Source organism: Juglans microcarpa x Juglans regia, chromosome 5D, assembly GCF_004785595.1.
Source record: "Juglans microcarpa x Juglans regia isolate MS1-56 chromosome 5D, Jm3101_v1.0, whole genome shotgun sequence".
In the NCBI taxonomy this organism is placed as follows: Eukaryota; Viridiplantae; Streptophyta; class Magnoliopsida; order Fagales; family Juglandaceae; genus Juglans; species Juglans microcarpa x Juglans regia.
This window is the reverse complement of record NC_054602.1, coordinates 10,010,937-10,038,215: the sequence shown is the minus strand read 5'-3', so window position 1 is coordinate 10,038,215 and position 27,279 is coordinate 10,010,937. Positions and strand designations below refer to the sequence as shown.

The window sequence follows — 27,279 nt, the reverse complement described above, 5'->3', positions numbered from 1 at the left end:
GCAGTTCGTGGATTATCTTTACGGGAAGAAGCTCCATCTTTCTCTGTTGGGAAAGAAGCTGGACAACATGGATGATGTTGATTGAAACATGTTAGATCGACATGTCCTGGAGGTTATACGGCTTCACCCTATCAAGATCGGTGGCGCATGACTTTATTAAAGAGAACCACAACGGATCTCATTGCGGCTTTGTCTGGTATGTATGAAAAGCCGTTGGCAAATAATAAGATGCACCTAATGAAGAAACTGTTCAATCTGAGAATGACAGAAGGTATGTCTGTGAGTAGAGAGAGAGGCCCTAGAGAGAGAGTTGAGATTGAGTCGAGGGGAGGGGAGGGGGGGGGGGGGGGGAGGGGGGCTCTAGTAACTCGTTGTGTACTGTAATCCTCCTCTGAATAAAATCCCCTGTAGCTCCATAATGTAGACAAGTTGCCGAACCACGTAAATCTTGTGTCGTGTGATTGATTCCTGTGTTTCCGCATTTATATTTTCATTGTCTTCTCGCTATCGTTGTTTGTGGGTTGTGTTAATATAGCCACTCAATCTAAACAAATATAAAATCCTTATTTAGGACAATTTTGTGCATGCCTATGCGTGTGTGTGGGTGAGAGAGAGAGAGCGAGAGAGAGAAGGTGGAGGGAGAGAGGGGGAGGATGTCTTCGAAGGAAGAAACTGTTCGGCAATATAAATTATGAAATAAAAAAGAAAACATAAAAATGAAGGTCCTTTATATAGATAAGCTTGTAAAGTGGGAGAAACTAACCGTAGATTGATATGTTGCCATTTGACTTCCTTGATTTGCCTGTAACTCATGCCCAACACCGTTTACTAGAGTACCGACCTGGGTAGGTGCTGGACCTTGATTCTTCACAGCAGCAACCTTCTTAGCTGCCTCTTTCAAAGCATCCAATGCCACGTTATAAATGTGGATAGATTTTGCCCCTTCTTCTACATATTTGATTGCATCTAGACGTAGATTGTTATACCGCACTGTTAAAGATTCTTGAGAACTGTTTGGCAACTCTGAAGCATGTTCATCCGACACAGCTCCACTCTTGGCATTCCTTGTCCATCGTTTCAATATATACTGAGATGGAAGAGTAAGAACATTTTTTGCTCTAAAAACTGCTAATATATGCCTACAAATAATTCCTGAATACTCAAACATTTGGCAGCTGCAATTAGCTTTCATCTCAAAAGAATTGAAAGTCACAGCATGTGCTTTGTGGTCTTCCCCAAATTTGGCCACCCTGTATGTGGCGACAGTTCCTGAGTCATCAATTTTGGTTGCAGGATTAGCTAGGGTCTCAACCAGTTCCTTTTGGAATTTCATGAATATTCTCCTTGTATAAAGATTTGCAGCTTGTTTTTCCATAGGAGAAGGTGTCTTCAGAACTGGGCTGGTGTTAGTAGTTTCATAATCTGCCTTCAATTCCATGTCATGCCAACTTGCTATAGCTTTCTCATATTGCTTCATCAACATTTGTATGGTGGTGGATTCATTCACATAACCATCAAAGAACAAATTTAAAGGTTCACTTCCATCACCTCTAGATATCTCTCCAAAGAAAGTGTCTCGCATGCAAACTGGTAGCCATTGTTGTCTTGCATTGTACATTGACTGAAGCCATTCACTATCCATAATATAGTATCTCTCCAGCAGTGATTGCCAGCATGAATCAAACTCATCAATTGTCTCTGTCTCAGTAATGCACTTCTTAAATTCTGTTTCAAAAGTAGGATGTGACTGATATAGATGAGCCAGTTTCTCTCGTGTTTCTCTGAACATGGCAGACAAACATAAACGGTGGCGGGTTTCAGGAAGAACTTGTGTAACAGCAACTTGTAAGAGTGGGTTTGGGTCGCTTGTTATAGAAACAGGGCAGCGTCCAGACATTGCATGAAGCCAAGTTTGAAATAGCCAGATGTAGGAGGACTCAGACTCGTCGAGAATTAACGCGCAACCAAACAACACTGGCTGCCCATGATGATTATACCCTGTGAATGAGGAAAATGGCACCCTATACTCATTCATCTTGTACGTTGTGTCAAATATGACGGCATCCCCAAAGTACGAATAGTTCATTCTGGATGTTGCATCTGCCCAGAATATATTTCCACCAGTGTGATCATTATCACCCTGAACTGCATAGAAGAAAGCTGTATTCTCTGCATTCATCCGCTTCAGGTGGTCCAATATCTGTTGACCCCCACCCCCAAGGGTCCTTTGCCTGCCGCCGCTCATGGCTTGAGATATCAACAGTGGAATGAATTAAAAAGAAAAAAAAAAGAGTTTAGAGAAAACGAGCGAAAAGGGAGATATGTATATTACCAATACAATCAAAGTGTCTAAGACCAACAAAAAAAAAAAAAAAAAACACTTGCATGTCTTCAAGCTCAGCTAGGGGTGAAGCATTCCTACATTGTGATAAGCAATGCACTTTATTGAGAGGCACATGCCATGAATCATGATTTTGGGTCAATTTAGCCAATTCCTATTGCAAGCTAATTTGGTGCATTAAAATCACCATAAAACAACAAACTGCATGAAGGGCAAGGTGCAACAACCTGCTTTCAAAATTTCACTGCCTAATGCTAGGGAGCAAGAAGTGGCCTCGTATGCATGCTGTGAAACATAACATCGATTATATCAAAAATATGCAGCACAACTTCACCCATCATTCTAGTTATGGCAATTTAATATACTACAGCCTATTTCTATCCAACAAACATTTTAGGAATCAAATGTGAGAACAAATCTGGTGCAATATCAAGTTGGAAGAATTCCAAGAGTCCATTAGGCTTTCTCTACTGTCCTTGAAAACTTTACATTGATATTTAGTGGTTGAAGTTGAAGGGTTTGTTATGCAGTAGTGGGGTGGCTTGATTGAGTCAACCCCCTATGCGGTCCGAAAACTCTTGTACGATATAAGCTTCTCCTTTCTCAATAGAACCATATTAATTTGATTAAAAAAAAAAAATTATCTTCTCAGTTTTTATCATTTGCAGAGTTCTTACAAGTATGGGCATGAGAGTGAGACATAAAAGAGGAAAAGCTTTGTTAATAAAACTTTTTCATTAGAACAATGAAACACTCTCATCTTGATCAGACGATTGGGGATTTTACGTATTTTATCATAAGAACCAATTAAGATTGATCTATATCCCTTTGAAGAACCAATTTCCTCCACGAAAAAAAGAAAAGTAATCCTCAGACCAGCGGTGGGCAAAATTCCCAATGAAGAATCCATTTCCTTTCCCAATAATTTCTATATTATGAAAAGAGACCCGAAGCATGAATCACATACATCTGTGGAAGACTATTATTATGACTAGGATAAAAGTGCAGCAATTTCTACATAGACAAGGAAGCCGCTTACCTTTCGGTTTAACGTTGAGCAACAACCTGAGCAAAATTTGAGGCAAAGAGCAAAAAGCTTTCTACTTGTGCTCAATCATGACTCATATGCACCATCTGGCTCTTCATCAATGGAAGCGACTGATGCAGACTTCACTTTTGCCGGGTTTAGTTGGTTTGTTGTTCAAAGAAGAGGGGCAAACAGAAGCCCCTAAACCCTAGATTCTTCCATCGCATTGCTCGACTCGTTCTCAAAAATGGCAATTTTCTACGCTGATTTTCGAATCCCCTTCCCTGTTGGTTGAAATTACACTGATCGAGTTCTAGGCTCCATCGAATCTCGATGACGTGCATGTGCCTGGAGTTTGGGCTTAAGGTGCTATGATCCTTTTAATTTCTTCAAAGCCTGCAGGCCCAAGGTTTTATCATCCCGACGATTAGGGACAAATAAGTAATTATTAGATATTGTATATTTTTAGGCATGATTAGGTTTTACAAACTTTTTAAACCATTTCATCGTATCTCATCTCATCTCATCTCATCTCATCTCAGCATTTAAATATCATTTAAATACAAATATTTTTTAATTTCAAATTGTCAACTTTTCAACTTTTTTATCTAATCATTATCTAATCATTAAACTTTCCCAAACTTCCAAACAAAACACAAAAAATAATTCGACTTTTTTAAATCTCAAAACAAAAATTATATTAAAAATTATATTCTAACTCTCTTTTAACTTTATAATTTTTTTTCTCTCCTTCCCAAAACCCATGAAACATTTTAACTCAAACAATTTCATTATTATTCACAAATTATCTCACTATTATTTACTGATTTCTCATCTCATCTTATTTCATATAATATTATTATATATCATGATTAATTTAACTATCATATAAATTATATTTCGAAACTGCATAATAATTTTTTTATTAAATATTAGATTAGTAATAATTAGTTTTAGATGCGAGAATTTGTCATGGGTTATAGGTTGAATTAACATGTCTTGATGCATGTTGCCAAGTTATTGAACGGTGACAGAAGAGTGTGGCTACCAAAGAGAGAAGCATGCAAGATTTTATGATAATAAAGAGTAAGGATTTAATCAAATTTAATAGCTTTCAAGCTTTTGGATTAATAGTTAAGCTTGTAATGAGGTATGGTGATTTTTTCTCCGAATGACTTATCTATTATATCCATGCACATATTGTATAGTGTTTACACATGCATGTATTATAAATCTTATTATTTTCAATCACACTTGCTAACACGATTAATAAATTTGCAGTAACTTTACATGTCAACTGTTTATAATGTACCACAATGGCTAGAATAATAAAATCTGAAATGAATAATATTATTTCTTTTAATTCTTACACCTCACTATCAATTCCCAAAGTTGATAAGCCTAAGAAATCAAATAGAAAAAAATTAAAGGGGAAGAAAAGAGTTAAAGTACCTAGCAAGATATGACATTATAGATCCCATTCCATACATTTTGAGATACAACTTCGTAAACGGTTGTTCATAATTGGTTTATATGCGGCCAAAAATGAACTGATTCATGAAGATTTTGTTGCATTTTATGGTGGACAATTGGATGGGCCGGTTGGGGTTGTAAATGGCTGAAACCATCTCTCAGCACCTAAAGGCGGGGCCTGCAGCTTGGTACTGATTTTTATAGCCCAGCTCAGCCCAGCCCAGGAAAAGATGGTAAGCTAGTACAATACACTGAAAAAGATCATCAGATAACAAAAATGAAAAATAATATTGTTTTCCATAATGACAATTTTTTTAATATTTTTTAAGAATAAGTCCATGCACGCACTTTATCTTGGATTGTTATGCGTGTTATGGTTATCAGCTTTCCAAGGATTATGAACATGAAGAGGTAAGAAAATTAGAAAGGAGGAAAAGACAGTAATTAAGTATGCACGAGTAGCTTGGAAATGATCAGGCCAGACATTGAAGATTCATCCAGTACTGCATTTACAAATTGGAGAAAAATTAGGTAAATGCAATGAGTGGCCGGGGGGGGCCGGGGGTGGGGTGGGGGGGGGGGGGGGGGGGGGGGGGAATCAAAATTTAGTTGCATTTATGTTGGATGGGTTTGTCGGGGTTGGACAACCCTGTCTCAGCACTCAAGATCAGCATGCACCAAGTCGCAGGAGGCCCCAGTTTGGGAAAGTTGTAATAATTAAATAATGATTAGATAAAAAAGTTGAAAAGTTGACAATTTGAAATTAAAAAATATTTCTATTTAAATGATATTTAGATGTTGAAATGAGATGGGATGCGATGAAATGGTTTAAAAAGTTTGTAAAACCTAATCATGCCTAAAAATATACAGTATCTAATAATTACTTATTTGTCCCTAATCTTCAGGATGATAAAACCTTGGGCATGCGGGCTTTGAAGAAATTAAAAGGATCATGGCACCTTAAGCCCTAACTCTAGGCACATGCACGTCATCGAGATTCGATGGAGCCTAGAACTCGATCAACGTAATTTCAACCAACTGGGAAGGGATTCAAAAATCAGCTTAGAAAATCGCCATTTTTTAGAACAAGTCAAGCAATGCGATGTAAGAATCTAGGGTTTAGGGGCATCTATTTGCCCCTCTTCTTTGAACAACAAACCAACCAAACCCGGCAAAAGTGAAGTCTACATCAGCCGCTTCCATTGAAGAAGAGTCAGATGGTGGGTATGAGTCATGACTGAGCACAAGTAGAAAGCTTTTTGCTCTTTACTTTAAATTTTGCTCAGGCTGCTGCTTAGCGTTAAACCGGAAGGTAAGCGGCTTCCTTGTCTATATAGAAATTGCTGCACTTCTATCCTAATCATAATAATCCTCTTCCACAGATGTATGTGATTCATGCTTCATGTCTCTTTTCATAATATAGAAATTATTGGGAAAGGAAATGGATTCTTCATAGGGATATAGATCAATCTCAATTGATTCTTATGATAAAATACATAAAATCCCCTGAACGTCTGATCAAGATGAGAAGTGTTTCATTGTTCTGATGTAAAAGTTTTATTAACAAAGCATTTCCTCCTTTATGTCTCACTCTCATGCCCACACTTGTAAGAACTCTGCAAATGATAAAAACTGCAAAGATAAAAGTTTTTTTTTTTTTTTTTTTATCAAATTAATATGGTTCTATTGAGAAAGGAGAAGTTTATATGCTACAAGAGTTTTCAGACCACATAGGGGGTTGACTCAATCAAGCCACCCCACTATAGCATAACAAACCCTTCAATGTCAACCACTAAATATCAACTTGAAATTTCTCTTGAAAATGGAGTGTCACTTTTGATGCAAAAAATAGGGTATTTTTGTAAAGGAAAAATGCAAAATTAATTCTTGAGTTTTGCACGATTATCTTTTCATGCAAAGCCTAAGTTTCAAGCTATTGAAAAGTGCAAAAAACAAAAAATAATCAGTTTTAATAGTTTAAAGTACGAAATGTAAAATGTAATTGAGGCAGATGAAATTAACACATCAAAGCTCCAAGAAAACTTACAGCAAACAGATCCAGGTAATTGCATACACAACAAGCAATACCATGAAATACTAGCCATCCAAGACTCAATCCAACTAAGCAGAGGATATAATCAACAACAAGAAGACTGAATCCATCGAGTCACTGAGTCACTGTAGCAGTAACATTTTGTCTATTAAACAACCCAGAAGCTGCTTTAGACCACAAACTACACAAACCACCAGATGAACATATGGCATATAGCAATCAAACTACACTTAATTAACACTAACTCCCATATAAACCAGCAGCAATAATAATAAAGATTAATCATAGAAATCCATCTGAAATTTGGGAATCACTTGTGACATTCACTCAATGCAAAAATGTCAAAATAATAGGCACGCTCAGATCATGATGAGGTGAATAAACTCAACCATAAAGACCCATAAACTGAATCAAACGATACATGGTAAAAGTTCAATGTCACAAAGACCCTAAAGACCCAGAAGCGATACATGGTAAAAGCTCAACATCTCCATGAGCTATAAAAGCTCAACAGTGTCAACGCAGAGAGAGAGACGGAGAAAAACTAACTTCGATCGGTGCACGAGGATGAAGATGATGGAGCGTGATGAAGACGACGGCGCGACGGAGCGGAACTTCGATCGGCAGAGGAGGCTAGGGTTCGGCGTGAGAGAGAGACAGCGAGCCTAGAGGGAGAGATCGATCTGAGAGCGATAGTAAGAAGAGTACAAAAACGGCGCCGTTTCTTTAACCAAAACGGCGTCGTTTTGATACGGGTGGTCTGTTTTTAAAAAACCCGGGTACCGGGCTTAAACCGTTACCTGACCCGTATGAACAGTCCTGCGAAATACGATGATTCGAAGCATGCCTTATGGGCTAACCCTTGATGTCTTGATCTCTCGCTCTCTGGCCGCTTCTGTGCAGTCTGTTCCACACTTTCACTTTAGTTGCTCTAAAAAGTAGTCTTCTTCGTATTTCTGTTTGTCTGAGGTTGAGATCTGAACAGTCTGCCAGCCAGCCAGCCATGGGAAAAAGGTTCGTAAATTTTGTAACTTCCCACTCTCTGCCTCTCAATACCCATTTGATATTATGATCCAATCTTCAATTTTTTGTGGTTGTCCTTTAAAATGTTACTTTGATTTTGGCTTCCAGATAGATCTTCGTTATTTTCACATACCCATCTTTTGTGTCAGAATCTGCTTTGATTCTGTCGTAGGCTGATCGACAGATTGCTATTTGAGAGATTTTGTTTTCTTGGATGCCATCGCTGCTACAAGAAGGTGAAGAAGGTTCTATGCAAAATCCCTCGTGTATACTTTCACACACCACATACTTGTTATGGGAAATAGAAAAATAAAATAAAAGAAGTTGTGTGTGTGGAATGCTAAGTATAATTATTCATGAATAATTATGTGTTCACCATATTGTAAACATAGGATAACTTTCTATGTATGGGACACAGAATTGCATCTCATTGAGCTACCTGTTAATTCAGAATCAATAAGAAAATTCAAAGAAATTGCTAAACGTACAGGAACATCAAACCCAATATGAGTAGGCATTTATCCAAATTCCCTAAAATGAAGACCAATGCATAGATGGATAAAATGCAGAACGTACAGGAACCTTGTGTGGCTTAATATCCCTATGCACAATCCCAGTCCAGTGAAGTCCATCCAATGCAAATAAGAGTTGTCTCGTGATTGTTTGTATGATTCTATTCTCCCTTTCAGTAGCCTTACACATGTCCTGGACCTCTCCAAGAATCGTAGTTTCTACCTGACATATTTATGTAACCATCACAAACACGGGATTTGGAAAGCTAAAATGGTCAAACTTAAATTGTTCTGGTAAATTCTTGATGAGGAACGGTTAGTTCCAATCTTTTGCTATGTTATGATATCTATATATAAGTTCCAGATTTTTATATTTTATACTTTACTTCTTTCATTGTTTTTAGGCTTTCCTCGTTGAATAAGCCACAATATCATTCTGATTGTAGATAAACAAGGAAACGTCAGATTTGGACTGATGGAAAGCACAATTGTAGCAGGTGACCACTCAGTGCAGTGTACCAGGCTCGGCTGTTTGAGCCCATATAAAGACTTTTGCAGCTTATAGACATGATTGGGCTTGTCAGGTCCACAACTTTTTAGGAATATTCAAACCATATAAGTTAGGGTCTAATTAGGAATATTTTGATTTTCACTTTGAAAATATGTTTTGCAGAGCGTTTACATTGGTCTTCCACGTGCAAAATGGAACTCACTAAAGCCTCAGCAATAGAATTTTCCTTGTGAGTTCGAGTCTCTTGAAGATTTAAGGGTTTACAAGTGATAGAATTTGATAAATAGCCCAACATTTGGGTTTGTCTGATGAGAAAGTAAATTCTCGAACTTAGCACAGTGGGTGTAATATAGAGGCATCATATACCATATGAAATGGCTGATGAGAGAAAGTACCAACATTTAGTCTTTACTTTGCATCAAATCTGAAAGTGTGGCTTTCCCTTCAAATCGCCATATAAGCCAATACTCACTTCCTTTTCTTTGAAGAAGTCTAGAACAATTTCATGACAAGAGTAATAACATGATTAAATAAAAACAGCTTCTGCAGTATTGAGGTTCGAAAGTATATCTTTTATTTTCTAAAGATAATGATACCCTTGATTCATATGGTGGTAGTAGTAGTCATAATAGAGCAACACCTCAAGAAAGCCGTATACAAAATCAGCACGGCTATTTGCGCAAGCTCTTCGAACATGGTCATTCATCCAAATTTCCACTGCTCCATATGTGCTTGCCATTGTGTTTATAATAATAAAAAAAAAAAAAACACACAATGGCAAGCACATATGGAGCAGATGGATAGGCGGTTTATGAAGTTGCTAAAGAATTTCCATTTTAACCCTATATAAAGGATTATTTTGCCTGCTACTGAGGCAGCTACCACATCGAATGCTAATGTATCTGGCTCTCAAACAACCAGAAAATTAAGGTAAAGTTCTAAGATTTTCATTGTTTCTACCTGGATTGAGTTTTAGGCTCTTGACAATGAGAATTGGATTATTTTGGAGTTGGGGGAAGGCCGTTATTCTAATGTTTGAGATGAGTGTTGGTAAGAAATGTTTAAGTTGTGAATATCGCGTCGAGACTCTGTTTGGTTAGATATGGATGGTTCAAAATTTGATGTTGAAACTGTATAACTATATTTCAGTAACGACCCGGCCTAATAATTCTAAGGTTGAGATATTAATAATTTTTATTAAGTCTAAATTATATTTAATGGCTCATATTGGATAAGTCTACTAGCAATAAATTTTTGAGATTGATTTATTAGCGATAAATTATTAAGATTGATTAGGAGTTTTAATTAGACTTAATAACTAGGTTAAATCTCATTTATTATTTATTGAATGAGTTAGACTCTTTTTAGAATTTAAAGATCGGTCATTATAAATTTATTTCAATTTAAAATCATTATTGATTGAAATTTCCTACACAATCTTAGTCACTGCCAATTTTGTATTAAATGAATTACTATATCATGTTTTTAAATTCAAGCTCTCTTCTTGAATAATCGTGATCAGATCTAACTCAAAATTGAACTTGTCAGCATCCTATTCCAACAGGAATACAACTGTACAAGTCATATTCACGTTAAAACTCTTTAACCGAATCCAACTCAAACTGGTCGTCACTCACTCCCAAATTTTCTCTATAAATTTCTCAATTTCTCGTGTTATTTGGAAAAAAAATCATAAATCTCCCAGTCCAGTATCGTTATCAATTTTGTGTCGAAAATTTTAGGAAGCAACACTATAAGATATGTAGCTTGATTATGAATTATGATTAACATATGTTAACTAGTTATCTTAAGACACGTAAGCTATCTTAAGTTTAAGTGCAAGATAATATTAGATCAGTTAATCAAATTGTCATTCAGATGCATGGTATCAATGCAGTTTCAGGGTAGGCGTGCAAGTCATGGACTCAAGTGTAGTCCATTGTAGTACCCCAGAGTACTACACAGTCGGCTTTCATTTGCTACAATAGGGAAAGTTAGTGCACAACCTTGTACACATGGTTAAGTGTATTGGCTAACCGGATAAGTCAAATAAATCATATCAGTCAATTAATTCAGATAAATCAGTCATATAACATAAACATCAATATGATTAGTTATGATTTTAAGTTTTCAGTATGAAATATTTTATGAAAAATCTTATGTTAAATATGTTTACTTTATAATAGGTTTCTTACTAAGTCATCAACTCATTTCAATTTGTTTTTATGTTTTTAAACTACCACAGATTATGATAATTATGACAATAGAGTTGCAGGACGAGACTTAGTCCAAGAAAGCGTGATATAGCTTAGATCATGTACAGAAATTTTAAGTTATGATTTTTTATGGTACGGGCTTTGAGAACTTTTAATAAATGTTTATGTGCATTCTCATTTATGATTGCAATATTTTAATATAAAACAACTTTATTTAATTATAAAGAATATTTTTTCTTGGCGTTTCCTTTAGAATAAAAGAAAATATTTTTAAGTCAAGATTCAGTAGTAGCACTCTCGCTCTCGAGAATTTTTAAAAGTGAGTTCATTCTTAACCTTGGGCAGCGGGGTGTTACAGTTGGTATTAGAGCCCAGGTCGAAGATTCTGTAGATTTTTTTTTTAAAAAAAAAAAAAAACTTTTACAAGGATAAAGAAATTTTGAAAGTAAAGTGAAACAAAATATAGGCTAAAGTCTCCTCAAGGCATGTCCTGTTCCATAGTAAGTATTTTTAATTTTTACTATTTTATTGTTTTAATGAAAATTATGAATGAAATGTTTTTGGATACATGCATGTCAAAGTGCACTTACAACATGAAAATGGTTTTTCGCATAAGGTGGGGAAGTTTATAAATATGAGACTAGGAACCTTTGGTTTTAAAATTAATGAAGCATCTTGTTCATGAGAAAATAGTCTTATATTTTGTGGAGTTTAATACAAGGAAATTAGGAATGAATTTAGTGAATTTTAGAGTTATGATATAGATCTATATATGGTATTTTATGATAATTGGTGGAAAATATCTTATGTATAGGTAACACGATTCTATCTCCAAGAACGAGGTGTAAGACTTAGGATCCACACTTTGGAGAGTTTTAGTTTATGATTTATTAAGATTATTATTTTAGGTGGAGAATTTTATTATTATTTCATGTGGAGAGTTTTATTTATGTGCATATCGTTAGTTACTATTGTATGTGGCATTAATATAATTGTTGGGTGAATTTATTATTAGGCTTTTAATCGATCACATCGTTAAGGCAAATGCTTGTTTACCTTTGAGTTGAATTAGGAGTATATAATGATTGCCACACAGAATGCCAACGTGTATGCTTAAAGGTTTAGTAAAGCATCAGACCAAAATATGGGACAATTATAACTGTTGGAATATTAAGTTCGACTAAACTATTGAGGAGTAAAAGAGACATAGAAAGAATGTAGGTTGTTGGAGATATAGCAAATTCCGAGGATGGAATTTTTGTAAGGAAGAGAGTTTGTAACGACCTGACCTAATAATTCTAAGGTTGAGATATTCATAATTTTTATTGGATCAAAATTATATTTAATGAGCTATATTAGATAAGTCCACTAGAAATAAATTATTGAAGTTGATTAGCAGTTTTAATTAAACTCAATAACTAGGTTAAATCTCATTTATTGTTTATTGAACGAGTTAGACTCTTTTTAGAATTTAAAGATTGGTCATTATAAATTTATTTCAATTTAAAATCATCACTGATTGAAGTCACTTACACAGTCTCAGTTATTGTCAATCCTGCATTAAAAAATGAACTACTAGATCATGTTTTTAAATTCAAACTCTCTTCCTGAATGATCGTGACTGAGTCCAACTCGAACTCGAACTTGTCAGCATCCTAATCTGACTACAACTCTACAAGTCATCTTCACGTTAAAACTTTTTAACTGAGTTTAACTCAAACTGATCGTCACCCTCTCACAAGTCTCTCTATAAATATCTCCATTCTGTGTGTTATTTGAAAAAAAATCATAAACCTCCCAGTCCAACACCGTGATCGATTTTATGTCGAGAATTTTAAAAAGCAACACTACAAAGTAAGTAGCTTAACCATGAATTAAGATTAGCATACATTAGCTAGTTATATATATTATTATTAAAGCCAATTCTTTTAAAGCTAGTGTTTACGTACAACGCATGTCATGATATTTGCAAGCACGTCATTCATCATGTTTTATTCTGCATATTTTAGTTATGCATGTATTATACATATCATGCATCTTACATTGCATTAAGACACGTAAGTTATTTTAAGTTCGAGTGCAAGATTAGATCAGATCAATTAATCAGATGATCATTTAGAAGCATGATACCAATACAATTTTAGGATGGGCATGCAAGCTACGAACTCAAGCGTGGTTCACCGTAGTACACCATAGTACTGCGTAGTCGGCTTCCTTTGCTGCTGAAGTTAGTGCACAACCTTGCATAGATAGTTAAGTGTGTTGGCTAGCCAAATAAACCAGATAAATCAGATTAGTCAGTTAATTCAGATAAATCAGTCATGCATAGCATAAACATCAGTATGATCAGTCATGTATTTAAGTTCTCAACATGAAATATTTTATAAAAAATCTTATGTTAAGTATATTTACGTTATAATGAGTTTCTTATTGAGTTATCGACTCATTTTAATTTGTTTTTATGTTTTTAAAGCACTCTAGGTTATGATAATTATGACGAAGGAGTTGCAAGACGAGACTTAGTCTAAGGAGGCGTGACAGTGACCTAGATCATGTATATAAATTTTAAGTTATGATTTTTATGGCACGAGTTTTGAGAAGTTTTAATAAATGCTTTTGCACACTCACTCTCATTTATGATTTCATTGTTTTAATGCAAAACGACTTTATTTAATTATAAAAAATATTTGTACTTGATGCTTCCTTTAGAATAAAAGAAAATATTTTTAAGTCAAAGTTCAATAGTAGAACTCCAGCTCCAGAGAATTTTTAAAAATGACTTTATTATTAACCGTAGGGAGCAGGGTGTTACAATATCCAATTCATGATGACAATAATAACAGGTTAATTCTGTTCAGCTATTAATGGTGATTTTGATATCTATAGTGAGATATTCAGCTGTTGTTGAACGTATTAATATCTTAGATATATTTTGAAGTCGTCAAGCATGTATTAGTGTCATGTGTGGTCTTGCATAATACAATATTTGGTCGAAATATACAATAGTGTCATGTGTTCTAAAATAATTAATCAATAGCACAATTGGAGTCTCTTGGAATTATTATAAAGAGTAATAGCTTATTATTTTCAAGCAATATAAGATCCATCAACCACCTATACTCACCTAATGAGCGGTATCACCGAACAAGCTTTTGGCATGGGTAAAATTTTCAAACAAAACTAAAGGTGAAGTTCGAAGAATGGTTTTGATTAAAAAAGTGTATTATTTTTGTTGTAATTTCATAATTTTACCTATTTTATGCTGTTGACCCCTCTGCATTTGAGTGCGAAAATGATAGATAATGCAGATCTATTTTCTTTAGAAAAGGAACTCCTGGATTCTCTATGTCAAGTCATGGATACCCCAAGCTCAGGCCAATTTTGGGATGTTTTTGTTATAAGATTTCTTGTGTTTCATGGAAAGTTGGCGGGGTAGTCTCGGGTCTTTTTTATAATATAAAAAAAATTCTTCTCATCAGTCACCATCCACTACTCCACATCTTATGAAAAAAAATTATAGACGTGAGATGTGAGAGTAAATAGTGGCTGATGCATAAAATTCCTCGTAAAACAATGGTATATGTTTTACTGATTTGAAATTATATATTTTTTTAGTGACTGACCACTTAAGTGGATAATATATAAAATTAAATCATAATAGACATACAATCATTTACATAATATTTAATACAATCATATTTTAAAATGAGGCATTTTAATAAAATAATTCATTTTTATAATTATTTTATAAAATACTTTTAATTGAAAATATGGTTGTATAAACGGTTGTGGGTTTATTAATTTAATTTTATAAAGCATATCATATTAATAGTTATAATCAGAGATTAGAGAATATAAGGTAGAGAACAATATTTTTATATAAGAATATCTATTAATCTATTTGCTTACAAAAAGATTAATTAGCTTAATCTGTTTCCCTTTAAGGACAAGGTTACATGAGGGAGAGGATAATAGCTATTGTCATAACCCTAATTTCTGGATAGATATTTCCACCATAAACTGAAGGTCAATATTGGAAATCTAACTCGATGAGGCCTGCTTCCGCTCACTCTCAAACCCGAAAAGCAAATCAAGCGTTTTGAAGACGCACACCATTGCAAATACTTGAGCGAGGGAAATGGCTTATCATCTCTGCTCCTCACCCTCCTCTCTCTTCCATGACCGCCAATCTTTCGGCAACTCTCTGTCCTCATCACGAAAACCCATTCTCAGAAGCTTAACGTTTTTTTTCAAGCCGAGTCCTCTCCAACCTCAGCCTAAAACCTTGTTCCAAATAAGACATGTTTCTTCTATACAAGACCCAATCCCACAAGAAACCCAAAAGGCAAGTCCCTCGGAAGACTCAAATACTAAATACCCAGATGGAAAATCTGGGTCCTCATCCAGAAGCTACATCTGGGTCAATCCCAGAAGTCCCAAAGCATCACGGCTTCGGCAACATTCCTACGATGCAAGGTACGCTTCTCTTGCGAAAGTGGCTGAGTCTTTGAATTCATGTAATCCAAATGAGGAAGATGTTGCTGAAGTTCTGGCGGCTTTGGGAGATAGAATTTTGGAACAAGATGCTGTGATTGTTCTTAATAACGCGATGAACCCTGACACCGCATTGCTTGCACTGAGGTACTTTCAGCAGAGGTTGAAACCAAATAGGGAAGTAGTTCTTTATAATGTGACTATTAAGGTGTTTAGAAAGTGTAGGGATTTGGTTGGAGCAGAGAAGCTGTTTGATGAAATGCTTGAGAGAGGGTTAAAACCTGATAATGTCACGTTCTCGACTCTGATTACCTGTGCTAGGATGTGTTCTTTGCCAAATAAGGCTGTGGAGTGGTTTGAGAAGATGCCTACTTTTGGGTGTGATCCCGATGATGTTACCTATTCTGCTATGATAGATGCCTATGGACGGGCTGGTAATGTTGATATGGCTTTGAGTTTGTATGACCGAGCTAGAACTGGAAAGTGGCGCATTGACCCAGTGACATTCTCGACATTGATTAAAGTGTATGGGGTGTCAGGAAATTTTGACGGGTGCTTGAATGTTTTTGAAGAGATGAAGGCTCTTGGTGCAAAGCCTAACCTGGTTATATATAATACTTTGCTGGATGCTATGGGAAGAGCTAAAAGGCCTTGGCAGGCGAAAACCATTTACAAGGAAATGATCAGCAATGGATTTTCCCCGAGTTGGGCAACATATGCATCTCTCTTACGGGCCTATGGTAGAGCTCGATATGGTGAAGATGCGCTTAGTGTGTACAAGGAGATGAAGGAGAAGGGGATGGAGTTGAATGTAGTTCTCTACAATACACTTTTGGCCATGTGTGCTGATGTTGGCTATGTTGATGAAGCTGTCAAGATTTTTGAAGATATGAAGAATTCTGGGACTTGCAAGCCTGACAGTTGGTCATTTTCCTCCTTGATTACGATACATTCCTGCAGTGGAAAAGTCTCAGAGGCAGAGGCAATGTTGAATGAAATGTTGGAGGGGGGTTTTGAGCCAAATATTTTTGTCTTGACATCACTAATTCAATGCTATGGGAAAGCCCAACGTACCGATGATGTTGTTAGGACATTCCATCGGCTCTTGGAGTTGGGAATTACTCCAGATGAACGCTTCTGTGGTTGTCTTCTGAATGTGATGACCCAAACACCTAAGGAAGAACTTAATAAGCTTACTGATTGTGTCAAGAAGGCTAATTCAAAGCTCGGCCATGTGGTAAAGCTCTTGTTAGAGGAGCAAGATAGTGATGGAGAGTTTAAAAAGCAAGCTTCAGAACTCTTCGATTCGGTTAGTCTGGATGTAAGGAAGGCTTACTGCAATTGCTTAATTGATCTCAGTGTAAACCTAAATCTGTTGGAGAGAGCATGTGAGCTACTAGAGCTGGGGCTTACACTTGAGATATACACAGATATACAGTCCAGGTCCCCAACCCAGTGGTCTCTACATCTAAAGGGTCTCTCTCTTGGGGCAGCTCTCACTGCATTACATGTTTGGATAAATGATTTGTCCAAGGCCGTGAAATGTGGGGAGGAGCTTCCTCCATTGCTTGGAATCAATACTGGACATGGGAAACACAAGTACTCAGATAAGGGTTTAGCGACTGTGTTTGAGACACATTTGAAGGAACTCAATGCTCCGTTCCATGAGGCTCCTGATAAGGTTGGCTGGTTTTTGACTACAAAGGTCGCAGCCCAGTCATGGTTGGAGTCTAGAAGTTCGCCTGAATTAGTTGCTCCATAGGTGTCTTGCTCATAATGGTCTGGCATTATGGGAACTGCTCTTCTCATTGACATGTAATGCCTAGAAATGGTATTTCCTGCTTCAAAATGCCTCTTTTATTTGTTCATTTTATCACTCTCTAGTAAGAGAACAATTTTTTTTATATTAGACAATGAAATCTATTTATACTTTGATGTCTTATGGAAGCACAGAAGTTTTTAAGAATTATTGTTTGCTTTCAATGGCTAAATTACCCAATCCTTAGGGGTTGGCTCAAGTTGTAAAGGCCTTGGGTTTGGGGGTATGCTCCCCTCAGGTCTAAGGTTCAAATCTCCTTGGGTGCAAACAATCTCTAGGAGCCATCGGATTGGGGGATTTTTCCTTTAAATTACCCGAGATGTATTTGCAGAAAACTCCTTGTTGAGGGCCTCTGCACTCCTGAGATTAGTTGGGATTCTGTTTCTGGACATTCAGTGTCAATAAAAAAAAGAGGCTAAATTACCCATCCTCTTATTAATATATTTTGATTAGTTCCAATTCAAAATTCTTGAGATGTATCCATTCAACAAAAAGAAAAAAAAAAAAAAAAAAAAAAAAAGACAGGAAGAAGCTGTTGTTTCAAGTAATGAAAACAAGATGAAGTTATTGTTGATTAAGAACTGAAGCAACAATTGAAAAGCCCAGATTCTGACTCGGTCCATTGTTTTTAGAAGCGTCAATCTTTGGCCATTCTCTCTTCAGTCATTCGATAGAATAGATTGAATAGTGAGGAGAAAGTAGCCAAAAAGCAAAACGTTGTGATGCTAGAGCTAAACTATTGGCAAGAAGATTAAACAAGTCAGCAATCACTTGGATTGAAGATTATTATAAAGCCACGGGAGGTGCATCGGCACTAGTTCTTGGAGCTAAGCATACTAGAACAACATCGGTTCATTCTGCATTTGAATGTTGAGCTGAGCTTAGCTGAGTTTTTTTTATAAATAGTAATGAGTTAAGTAGTAGAGGGAGTTATGTGGAGCCCATCTAAACTGAGTTTAAAGTGTGTTTGGATGTTAAGATGAGTTTAATACTTTTTATAAAAACTTGAAAAAAGTTGTGGGTCTCATATATAAAGATGTTTTAAGTTGAGAAAGATTGTGAGTCCCACATGTAAGAAAGTTTTGAGTTGTGATGAGTTTAATAATTTAAAAATTGAGTGTTTGGATGTTAGACCCAGCTTAAAGTTAGACTCATCTGAGTTTGGAAATCAAATATAGCATTCTGCTTACAAGTTGACTTCTAAATTCTTGTCCCAAAAAAAAAAAAAAAAAAAATTTGACTTCTAAATTCCGCTTAAAAAATTAAGTTCTCCTTTAACACCTGAATTACTGGTCGGCCATGCCTATAGAAAAAGCTCCACAGTCCACACCATTGATTTAGCCTATAGAAAAAGCTTATAAAAAAAAAAAAGCATGATGGCTTGCACGTCGAACTACCACCAATTTTGTCGGTCATGCCAATCCATAAATTGATGATCCAAAATCCTTTGATCGACAGCACCATCATGGGAAACTGCATATATGTTTTGATCCATCGGCCAAAAGAGAAGATTAGAGTTCTTATGTCTGATGGAGGAGAGGAGTTCAATGCCTGGGCACTGGCTGAAAAAATCACCCGTGGCCCTTACAATGGCCTTAAGCTGGTACACCATGCTGAGCCTCATTCACCATTGCCACCCAACACCAGGCTAGAACCTGGGGAGGTTTATTATCTCTTACCACTCCAGGCACAGCCTCATTGCCCTCCGATTCCTTCAAGAACGGCCAACCCCAAAACTGGCAAGAGAAGGAAAGTGAAGATTGTGGTGACTAAGGAACAGTTGGAGTTGCTGTTAAGAACCACGCAGAAGTTCAAGTCTAAGGGTATTGCTCTCCAATGCTTAAAGAATCTTCGGGTAGAAGGGAGTCAGAAATGGCAGCCATCTTTAGCCACGATTCCTGAGGCGTATAGCTTTAGAGTGACAGGATAGCTAGCTGCTGCTATATTTTTTTTCTACCAGTTGCTCAGCTACCAATTCACCATGGAAATTGTATATCTCTCGGATAATCGTGGAGATAACAGGTGCTTGGAATTCTCAAACTTAATAGTATTTCTCATTCTGGTTGCTGCAATATATAGGGCAAAGTTTCAGTGCTAGATGCATGTAGAATATGGTTACGGCAGTCTCTTATTCGCAATTCATTACGGTTGCTTCCCGATGTGACACTTGTATATAACAGTTCTCCAGCCAAGCCAATTACAAAAGTCGTCTTTTCGTATTGGAGTAACAAATGATGGTCATTTTCTACGCAAGTCCTATATTGCTTGATAACGAACGGTCTCAGACTCCGGATAAGAAAAAACCAAATCCATTGTGTATTCAGCATAAAAGGTTACACAAGGAGTATGTATTTTGTTATAAGGAATCGGTTTCCCATGCTATTTTGCAGAAGAGTAGTTTTAGCACTACTTCAGAGTCAGGGGCCGCTCCAATTCTGGCTTTGTTAAGCCTTTCTTCTTAATTTGTTAAGTAAATTCAAATTTATTAACATTAAAAGGCTTGCAAACAAAGCCATTCTACCTCTGTTAAGCCTTGTTTGGTGGCAATAGTTACAGATTTAAGGTGAAGAGGCATGTGCCTCCCGGGTAAGTTTAGTGCCATGGCAGCCATTTAACGAGTTCAACTTTAGCTCCATTTCGGTCTTCATGAAAAAGGCAGAAAAAATACTCACTTATATTTCCTGAATCGGACTACATTTTATTCACCAGTATGAAAACCATGAAACCTTTACATAATCTCAAGCAGAGGAAAACGCATACCAACACCATCACAGGATGCTACAAAGTCAACTCTCTTTTCAAATCAGACCTTTATTTCTTCGGCGTATCATCAGTTATAAACCTCGTCTGCGTATGTACAGTGAGAAGTCACACAATACGGCTGACAAATTAACTGATTTCCTAGTCATTTCATCTTTCTCCAATGCGACGAAACTTAACTATGCTTTTGTTGCCCTGCAGCAAATTGCAAACCACTACAAGCTTAAGGAATGAAAGCAAAGTTAATGAGAAGTCACATTATATCATATAGGATTATCAATGCATGAGATTAAGGTTATTGACCATGAATGCCGAGCACAAAGGAAAAAATGGACACAAAATTGTACCTTATAGATGAGTTTGCATGTCTATTCTTTTTATTATTATCCACTTTCATTGATGAAGCTTCCTTTTCTCTAGTTGCTGCTTCTCTCTTCATCTTTTTAGACTCTACTTCAATGGATTTCGTCAGTGCATCAACCTTCTTCATGAGCATCTGCAAGGGAATTTACCTCAGGCAAGCAGTACTTGGGAGAGAGAGAGAGAGAGGAGATGTCTATAGTTTACCTTTATTTCTTCATCTTTCACATTTAACGTATTGTCTCTTACGTCACAAAGCTTCCTTAAGTTGATAACCTCCTTTTGAAGTCTATCATACAGAAATCCCGAGACAATATCTTCATCGCTTCCTTTGTTTTGTTGATCTTTATTGCTGCCACTTTTGGTCGTTATTTCTGGTGAGGCTGTTGTATCATCGCTGTTGTCCTTACTGAAATTCATATCCATATCTGCCCTTATTTCTGCGTTCTCCTTTTCACCGCTATCAACAACTTTACTTCTGGAGACCCATATACCTTTTCTCAGCACATTTTCTCCAGAAGAGTGTTTCTTTTTTAAGCTATTGGCTTGTTTTAGCTCTCCACCAACATTGTCTGTTTCATTTTCCAAATTGTGCTGTTGCAAGAGTGAGCTTCTACCGTCAGTAGAAGCTCTTGGCTGCGACGTAGACCTCTTTCTTAGTCCACCGTTGCTGGTAAGAAAGCCAAATATGTTACTGGACTTCTCTGTTTTCGGGGACCCACAAAACCTATTAGGATTGACCGAAAAACTTGTGACATCCTTCAAACCTTCTTCAATTATCTTAAGTCTGAGCTTTAATTTATCCTGAAGAAAATTTACATCAGTAGAGAAGATTTACTTGGTTAAAAAGATCAACAGCAAAAGGTTTAGACTGGAAGACTCGAGGTCACATGTTCACCTTAAGTTGAGCTTCTGCCTTGGCCGTTCTCTCTGATATGGTTAGTTTGTCTCTCAAGCGCTGCATCTCTGCCTACATTTGCGAGGTATGATTAATCATACAGAAAATGGAAATAAATGTTTTCATCTGTATGTTACTTAAGTTTGTTGGTGCAAAGAGGCTGCAAAACAGAAAATAGTAAGAAAAAAATTTGCTTCAAGGCACCTTACGAATGTCGCTTTCTTTAAGACAATATTCGCCCTCACCAATAACGGTATGCACACGGGTTACAAGCGAATTTGCTTCTAAGATACAATGAAGCCTAGAACAAGTCTGTTTGTCTAACTGTGTTATGCACACACGAAATTAAACCCCGAATACCCTTAGATTTTTCTATTCAACCAAGAGATTAGAAATCTGTTCTTTGCAGAATGAACAGATTCTAATAACAAGTTTTGAAGAAATGAAAACTTTTGGGAGAGAGAATTTTGAAATGGCCTTCACTTAATTCTATCATTATCTTTTTCATACTAAAATTCGTAGGCCAATGGATCTATTTATAAAGAGTCAAAAGATGTGATTTTTCTGAAATCTGATCCGAGCAAGTATATATATTATGCATGTTACCAAGTGACATGGTTGTTGGACCTAGTCCAACGGTCACGTTGTTTCCCACCAGCCGGTTTGTCCAGGTTTGAGGTTCGAGTTTTGCACACCCATGATCTGGGTGTTGCTCTCCATAAATCAATTAATAAAAACCCCACTTGGTCATGAGGTTGATTCGAACCACAATCCTTTGAATTAACCAAATCCATCAATACCACTAAGCTAGCGAATGACTTGTTATATACATATAAACCCAAAATTTTATAACCATAAGTATTGCTTATAAACTTTCCTTAATCTCTCTCCAAAATCTACATAAATCAATCAATAAAAAACCCCACTTGGTCATGAGGGTGATTCGAACCCCAGTCCTTTGAATTAACCAAATCCCTCAATACCACTAAGCTAGTGAATGACTTGTATAGATCCAAAATTTTATAACCATAAGTATTGCTTATAAACTTTACTTAATCTCTCTCCAAAATAATTCATAATTTTCAAAAATAAATTCCAACATATTATTAATAATAAATATAATATATATTATTTTAAAAATATTTCCGACAAAGTTCTGACATTAGATGTCCAGGGAACGAAAATACCTGCAGCAGTCTTCTCTCTTCCATCCATTTCCTGACGGGCATAACTTTGTCATTTTCATCTTTCCACTCATTAGCCACCACAGTTGCTACTCTGTTTGCTAAAACTTTTACTCTTGCTAGTTCTCTCTCCAGAGTCCTCTTTTCCTCCTGAGAGGTAGACTAAACGCTGGTTAGAAATTTGGAGGAGTATAAAATACTGATATCTCCATATATTACCATGACATACATTCAATTCATCTATCTGCCGTTTGTAGTCACGAATTGAATTTGCGGCAGCCCCACCGGCTAAGATGGCCTCCTCAAGCTCTTGAATGGTTTGGCTAAGCTTTTCAACCTCTAAAACCTTTTGGCGATTGGTTTTCTCGAGGATTCTGTTCTCCTCCTGTGTTTGGTGTGGATGAAAATTTGGTTAATAGCTCAAAAGTTCATAATCTTCATCAACAAAACAAGATTTCATGAAGCGTACCAGGCAAATCTCAATCTGTCTCTTCAATTCATAGTTATTATTTTGAACCTCCTCTACTATTAAAGCCCTTTCTAAAGCACTTCTCAAGATCTTCTCTGCTTCAAGTAGAGCTGATTCTTTTGACTTGGTGAGACGTTCCATAGCCTTCTTATCCTCCTGTAATGCTGCAATCTAAAACGGCCAAGAGTGGTGGAAAAGTGCATGCAGTGTGAGCAACAATGTCCATATACTGCATTGGCTGAAAACAAGATATTTTTAAAACTTCCATCCCGTACCTCATTCTTATACATTTTGATTTCAGATTCAAGCGGAGCAATAAATGACTCGATAGGAAGAGAGTCATCGTCCTTTTGATTTGCATACACCCTTCTAAGGGTTGCTTCAGCAGCATATTGTGCAGCCAATGCATCTTTCTTCTCACTTGTTACTTTCTTGATTTCAATGTTCTGCATTTCATCAGTTTTGACACAATTGGAGTATCTTAGCCTCACGAGTTTAGCACATTTTTCTGTAGCTCCTAGAGACCTCAGTAAAGTCTGAACTTACCTTATGTTCAAGAAGATTTTCAGTGACTCGGAGTTTCTCTTCCGTTTTCTGAACTTCAGTCCTGAGCTGTAAAAATAACAAAAGAAGTGCAAACACAGATTTAGTGGTAACCTTTATAGAAAACTAATATCTTCCCTCAAAACAAAGGACTTCCACTGCACTTAGTGCCACATAATGTTCATAGTTGTATGAAGACTTTTGAGTGACAATGTTTGCATATGAATATCGATTACCTCTTCTACAGCCTTCTCCTTCAAAGCTTCAGTCGCTCTTAAAGCCTTGATTTCACCCTGAGCAACTCCTAGCTCCCTATCCTTCTCTGAAATACATCACAAAATTATTGTCATAAAATGCCGAAGGCAGATATATATATATATATATTGTTTCTTAATTTTGCTGCCAAGTTGAGAACAAAAAATAATCATGGACCTAGTTGAAAGTTAATTTGAGAAAAAAGAACCTCAAAGAATAACTAAAATATCACAAATCGCCAGTCAATTATATGGAGCACATTGAACACATTAACAGCTTGAGTATTATGTAGAACAGACATAAATAAGAAGACAGCAGAAACCTCTGAGTAAGTTCTGCAGACGATTGAGCTCCAACACAAAAGGGTCAGGGTGGACAAGAGAGAGCTCTTCACATCCGAGTTGTTCCTCATAGCTCCCCATCTTCTTTTAGTTTTTCTTTGGCTCTTGGAAATACTACAAGGGAAGACACGAAAGTCCAACAAGAAGAGCAACCTAGACCTGGGTTCTAATGTGTGATGAATGTCAAAGGATAAATGCTGTATTTATTTGAGGAAGAGTCCTATGTTTCAAGGAATTAACCGCGAAGAGTGGGATTGCCTTCCCTTGCTGTGAAGCAAAAATTTGGAAGGCATTTATCATAAGCCGGCCTGGCCGGCTGGTTTAGCTCCTCTCTTCCTTCCTCTTGACAGTAACGGTTACTTCCGCTTTATCATCATCTTTGCTTTGAACATCAACATCTCAAACTACTTGAGATAATCCTAAAAGTATTATCTGTTCCACAAAATATAGTGTAATATTTTTATTTTTTATTTTTTTAAAAAAAAGCTAATGCTTTCTCAACGGTACTATTTGATGACGACTCTTTCTTATCATATACTTGGTTTTGAATTAAAAACAATTGGGATAAACATAACTACCTAATCTCTGGACAATCACATTTGGAGCATTCAGAGGATGGACATGATGTTTATAAACATTATTGAAGTGAAGGATCAAAGGCACGTTTTGTGCCATTTCCTGCTACTTGCAAACTAATACGTGATTGTATATCTTAAACCAAAACCCAATAAGAGATAGATTAAAATAAGATCCCTTTAAAAGGTTTTAAGTGGGAGATAAATAAACACATAAAGTGAATCATGCAATATTTACTGAGTGTTTAATATTACCCAAAAAAAAATTGATATGAAGGCTTAAATATATACTTTCAAATTTAGTTCATATGTTTATCTCTATTCTACTTTACTGGTAAATTAGGACAAAAAACTTGAGAAATTCTTCTCTCAAATAAAGAGATGTAGACCATTATAATACCAAATCTCTCTCCTAAAAAAGGATTATCTTATCTATCTGGTTTTTTTTCCTTATCTCGATGAAAGTTGGTGATGATTGTTCTAGTTCTATTATTATTATTATTATTATTATTCATCTCTACTGTTCTTTTTTATTAATTTTTGCTAGATTTTTGTTAAAAGATATCGTATTTATTCGCTGAAGTCCTATGCAAAATATAAAGGGAAAGGAGACTATTATGTCTGGTCAGTATCTGACTAAATTGATGGAAAGCTCTTGTTTCGGAGTGATTCAATTGCTTAAGCGTTAAATCCGTCCTTAAAACAACCACGCTTTTTCTACTTGGTGGAAGTCACTCAAAAAGATTTTGAATCAAAACTAAGGAAATGAGGTATTGATGACTCTGTATAGAAAGGGACCAACTAAAAGTGGCTTGGAAGAATCACATATTCACACTCTAATGCAGACGGAGCCATTCATCTTTGCTTAAAAGCATGATTGGATATAAGAAAAACTATACAAAGCTACAGCTGTGTTTTTGGACATCAGCCATTTGGCCAGTTTTTTGTTGTACTTCAGGGTATTTGGCTAGGCGACAAAGGAACTACTTCACCACAACCCCCACCAACACCCAATACCTCTTTGAAATAGTGAAAGATCAATGGCCAAACCCAAATAGAACCAAAACACTAAAAGGGGTTCTTGATTAAAATAACATCTGGGGTTTGAAGTGGGTATTTCTCTAGTTTGTGTTCCTTATTGGGTTGAGTAGGTGGATCATCTTTTTTTAAAGGTGGGTTTTTAATAAGCTTTAGAGTAGTTTCAATGATGTCATATTTGGAATATCTACGGAGTCTTCAAAAGGGTGTCTCATTCAATTATAAAATTTATGGAATGAAGTCATGGGAAATCACCACTTATCTCAAAAGTTTAAACTAATGAGAAGAGATAGATTTTATTATTTATATTATATTCTTAACACTCTCCCTCACGTGTGGGTTAATTTCTTTCTCAATGAGTAAGTCCAACACGTGAAATATTTAATTAAATGGGTAGAGTGCAGAGTTAGGTATCTCTATAGGCCAATGATCAATAATTTACTTGTATTAGCTATTCAAAGGACCTAGGACTTTTGCTGATCTCTCAGATGAATGGACTTGTTAATTGTTTTAAGGTGACGTGTCAACATCTCTCATACTAAGATTATGAACAAAAAAGAACAGAAAAAAGAAAAAAAGTTTAGTTTATTCAGCAATCTCGGCTAGTCGGCAGGTGAACTTGAACCTGAACAAACGATGAAACTATCACAGACAACCTGGACCTGATCTTTTGGTGTTGAAGTCTAATTTGGCCAGCTAAAGCAACTTAACAACTGTATTATTCAGGTCTTTGCTCAAGTGTTTAGACCTTAAGATTTTGGTTTTGGAACCTTTTCATTGATTCATTTATATACTTTACCCAATTTTCCCTTTTTTATTGGTCAGTGCAGGTTGGAACGTCTCCATTTCAAACAGTACTGAGCGATTCTGGCCTGGCTATGCCCGAAGCCCAAATTATATTCACCTCCCGCCCAACTCTTATGGGCTTGCTCACTCTAATGACCTGCAAGATTGGGCTGTGCTAATTGCATGACCTATACTCCTTACATAGTTCCATTGAACGGTTGTGGTGGGCTTTTGTTGTCCACTTTCTAATCAAGCACAACTGGAAATCCATGCCAGTTGCCAGCTTCCCATTACCCATCCACAAAAAAGTTCTAGTAACGAGTAAGATACGTTTTGACCCAAAAGAATAGTAACACATGCTTTAAACTAATAATAAATAAATACACTCTGTACTCTTAAACTATTACAATCTAAATTACTAAATCTAACATATTACATCATCAAATTACTAAGGACTAATTTAAATAGTAAAATAAGAAGAGATGGTTTTAAATAAGTTGAATAAAATATTTTTAAAATATTATTTTGTAACATTATTATTATTTTGAGATTTGAAAAAGTTGAATTGTTTATTATATTTTGTATACGAGTTTTAAAAAAT

The 27,279-nt window shown here is 36.1% G+C and overlaps 3 protein-coding genes and 1 long non-coding RNA gene across 7 annotated transcripts in view; 2 read left to right on the top strand and 2 right to left on the bottom strand.

Annotated features, from left to right (window-relative positions):
- Positions 1-20,777, bottom strand: part of LOC121265257 (protein FAR1-RELATED SEQUENCE 9) — a 22,452-nt gene extending 1,675 nt beyond the window's left edge. The window contains exons 1-4 of one of the 4 annotated variants that reach the window (XM_041168818.1): positions 7,444-7,571; positions 4,821-5,092; positions 3,381-3,764; positions 764-2,247 (exon numbers count right to left, since the gene is read on the bottom strand). In XM_041168818.1, the coding sequence (XP_041024752.1) occupies positions 764-2,245 (1,482 nt within the window). In that variant the 5' untranslated portion in view covers positions 2,246-2,247; positions 3,381-3,764; positions 4,821-5,092; positions 7,444-7,571. Of the gene's footprint in view, positions 1-763; positions 2,248-3,380; positions 3,765-4,820; positions 5,093-7,443; positions 7,573-20,761 lie in introns of those variants that run through there. The other 3 variants (XM_041168817.1, XM_041168819.1, XM_041168816.1) reach the window with 3 other exon arrangements.
- On the top strand, positions 2,797-27,279 carry LOC121265261. The gene is made up of 3 exons (XR_005940642.1): positions 2,797-2,921; positions 6,576-6,578; positions 27,228-27,279. It is a non-coding gene; the product is annotated as an uncharacterized LOC121265261 (long non-coding RNA).
- LOC121265255 (pentatricopeptide repeat-containing protein At4g16390, chloroplastic) lies at positions 15,216-17,619 on the top strand. Its single transcript, XM_041168814.1, has one exon. The coding sequence runs from the start codon at positions 15,295-15,297 to the stop codon at positions 17,410-17,412; it is 2,118 nt and encodes a 705-aa protein (XP_041024748.1). The 5' UTR covers positions 15,216-15,294; the 3' UTR covers positions 17,413-17,619.
- Positions 20,147-24,665, bottom strand: LOC121265256 (microtubule-associated protein 70-5-like). Its single transcript, XM_041168815.1, has 11 exons — positions 24,261-24,665; positions 23,920-24,005; positions 23,687-23,752; positions 23,416-23,586; positions 23,141-23,311; positions 22,901-23,056; positions 22,675-22,821; positions 21,488-21,559; positions 20,797-21,393; positions 20,577-20,725; positions 20,147-20,424 (listed from the first exon to the last, which is right to left on the bottom strand). The coding sequence occupies exons 1-11, from the start codon at positions 24,358-24,360 to the stop codon at positions 20,409-20,411; spliced, it is 1,731 nt and encodes a 576-aa protein (XP_041024749.1). The 5' UTR covers positions 24,361-24,665; the 3' UTR covers positions 20,147-20,408.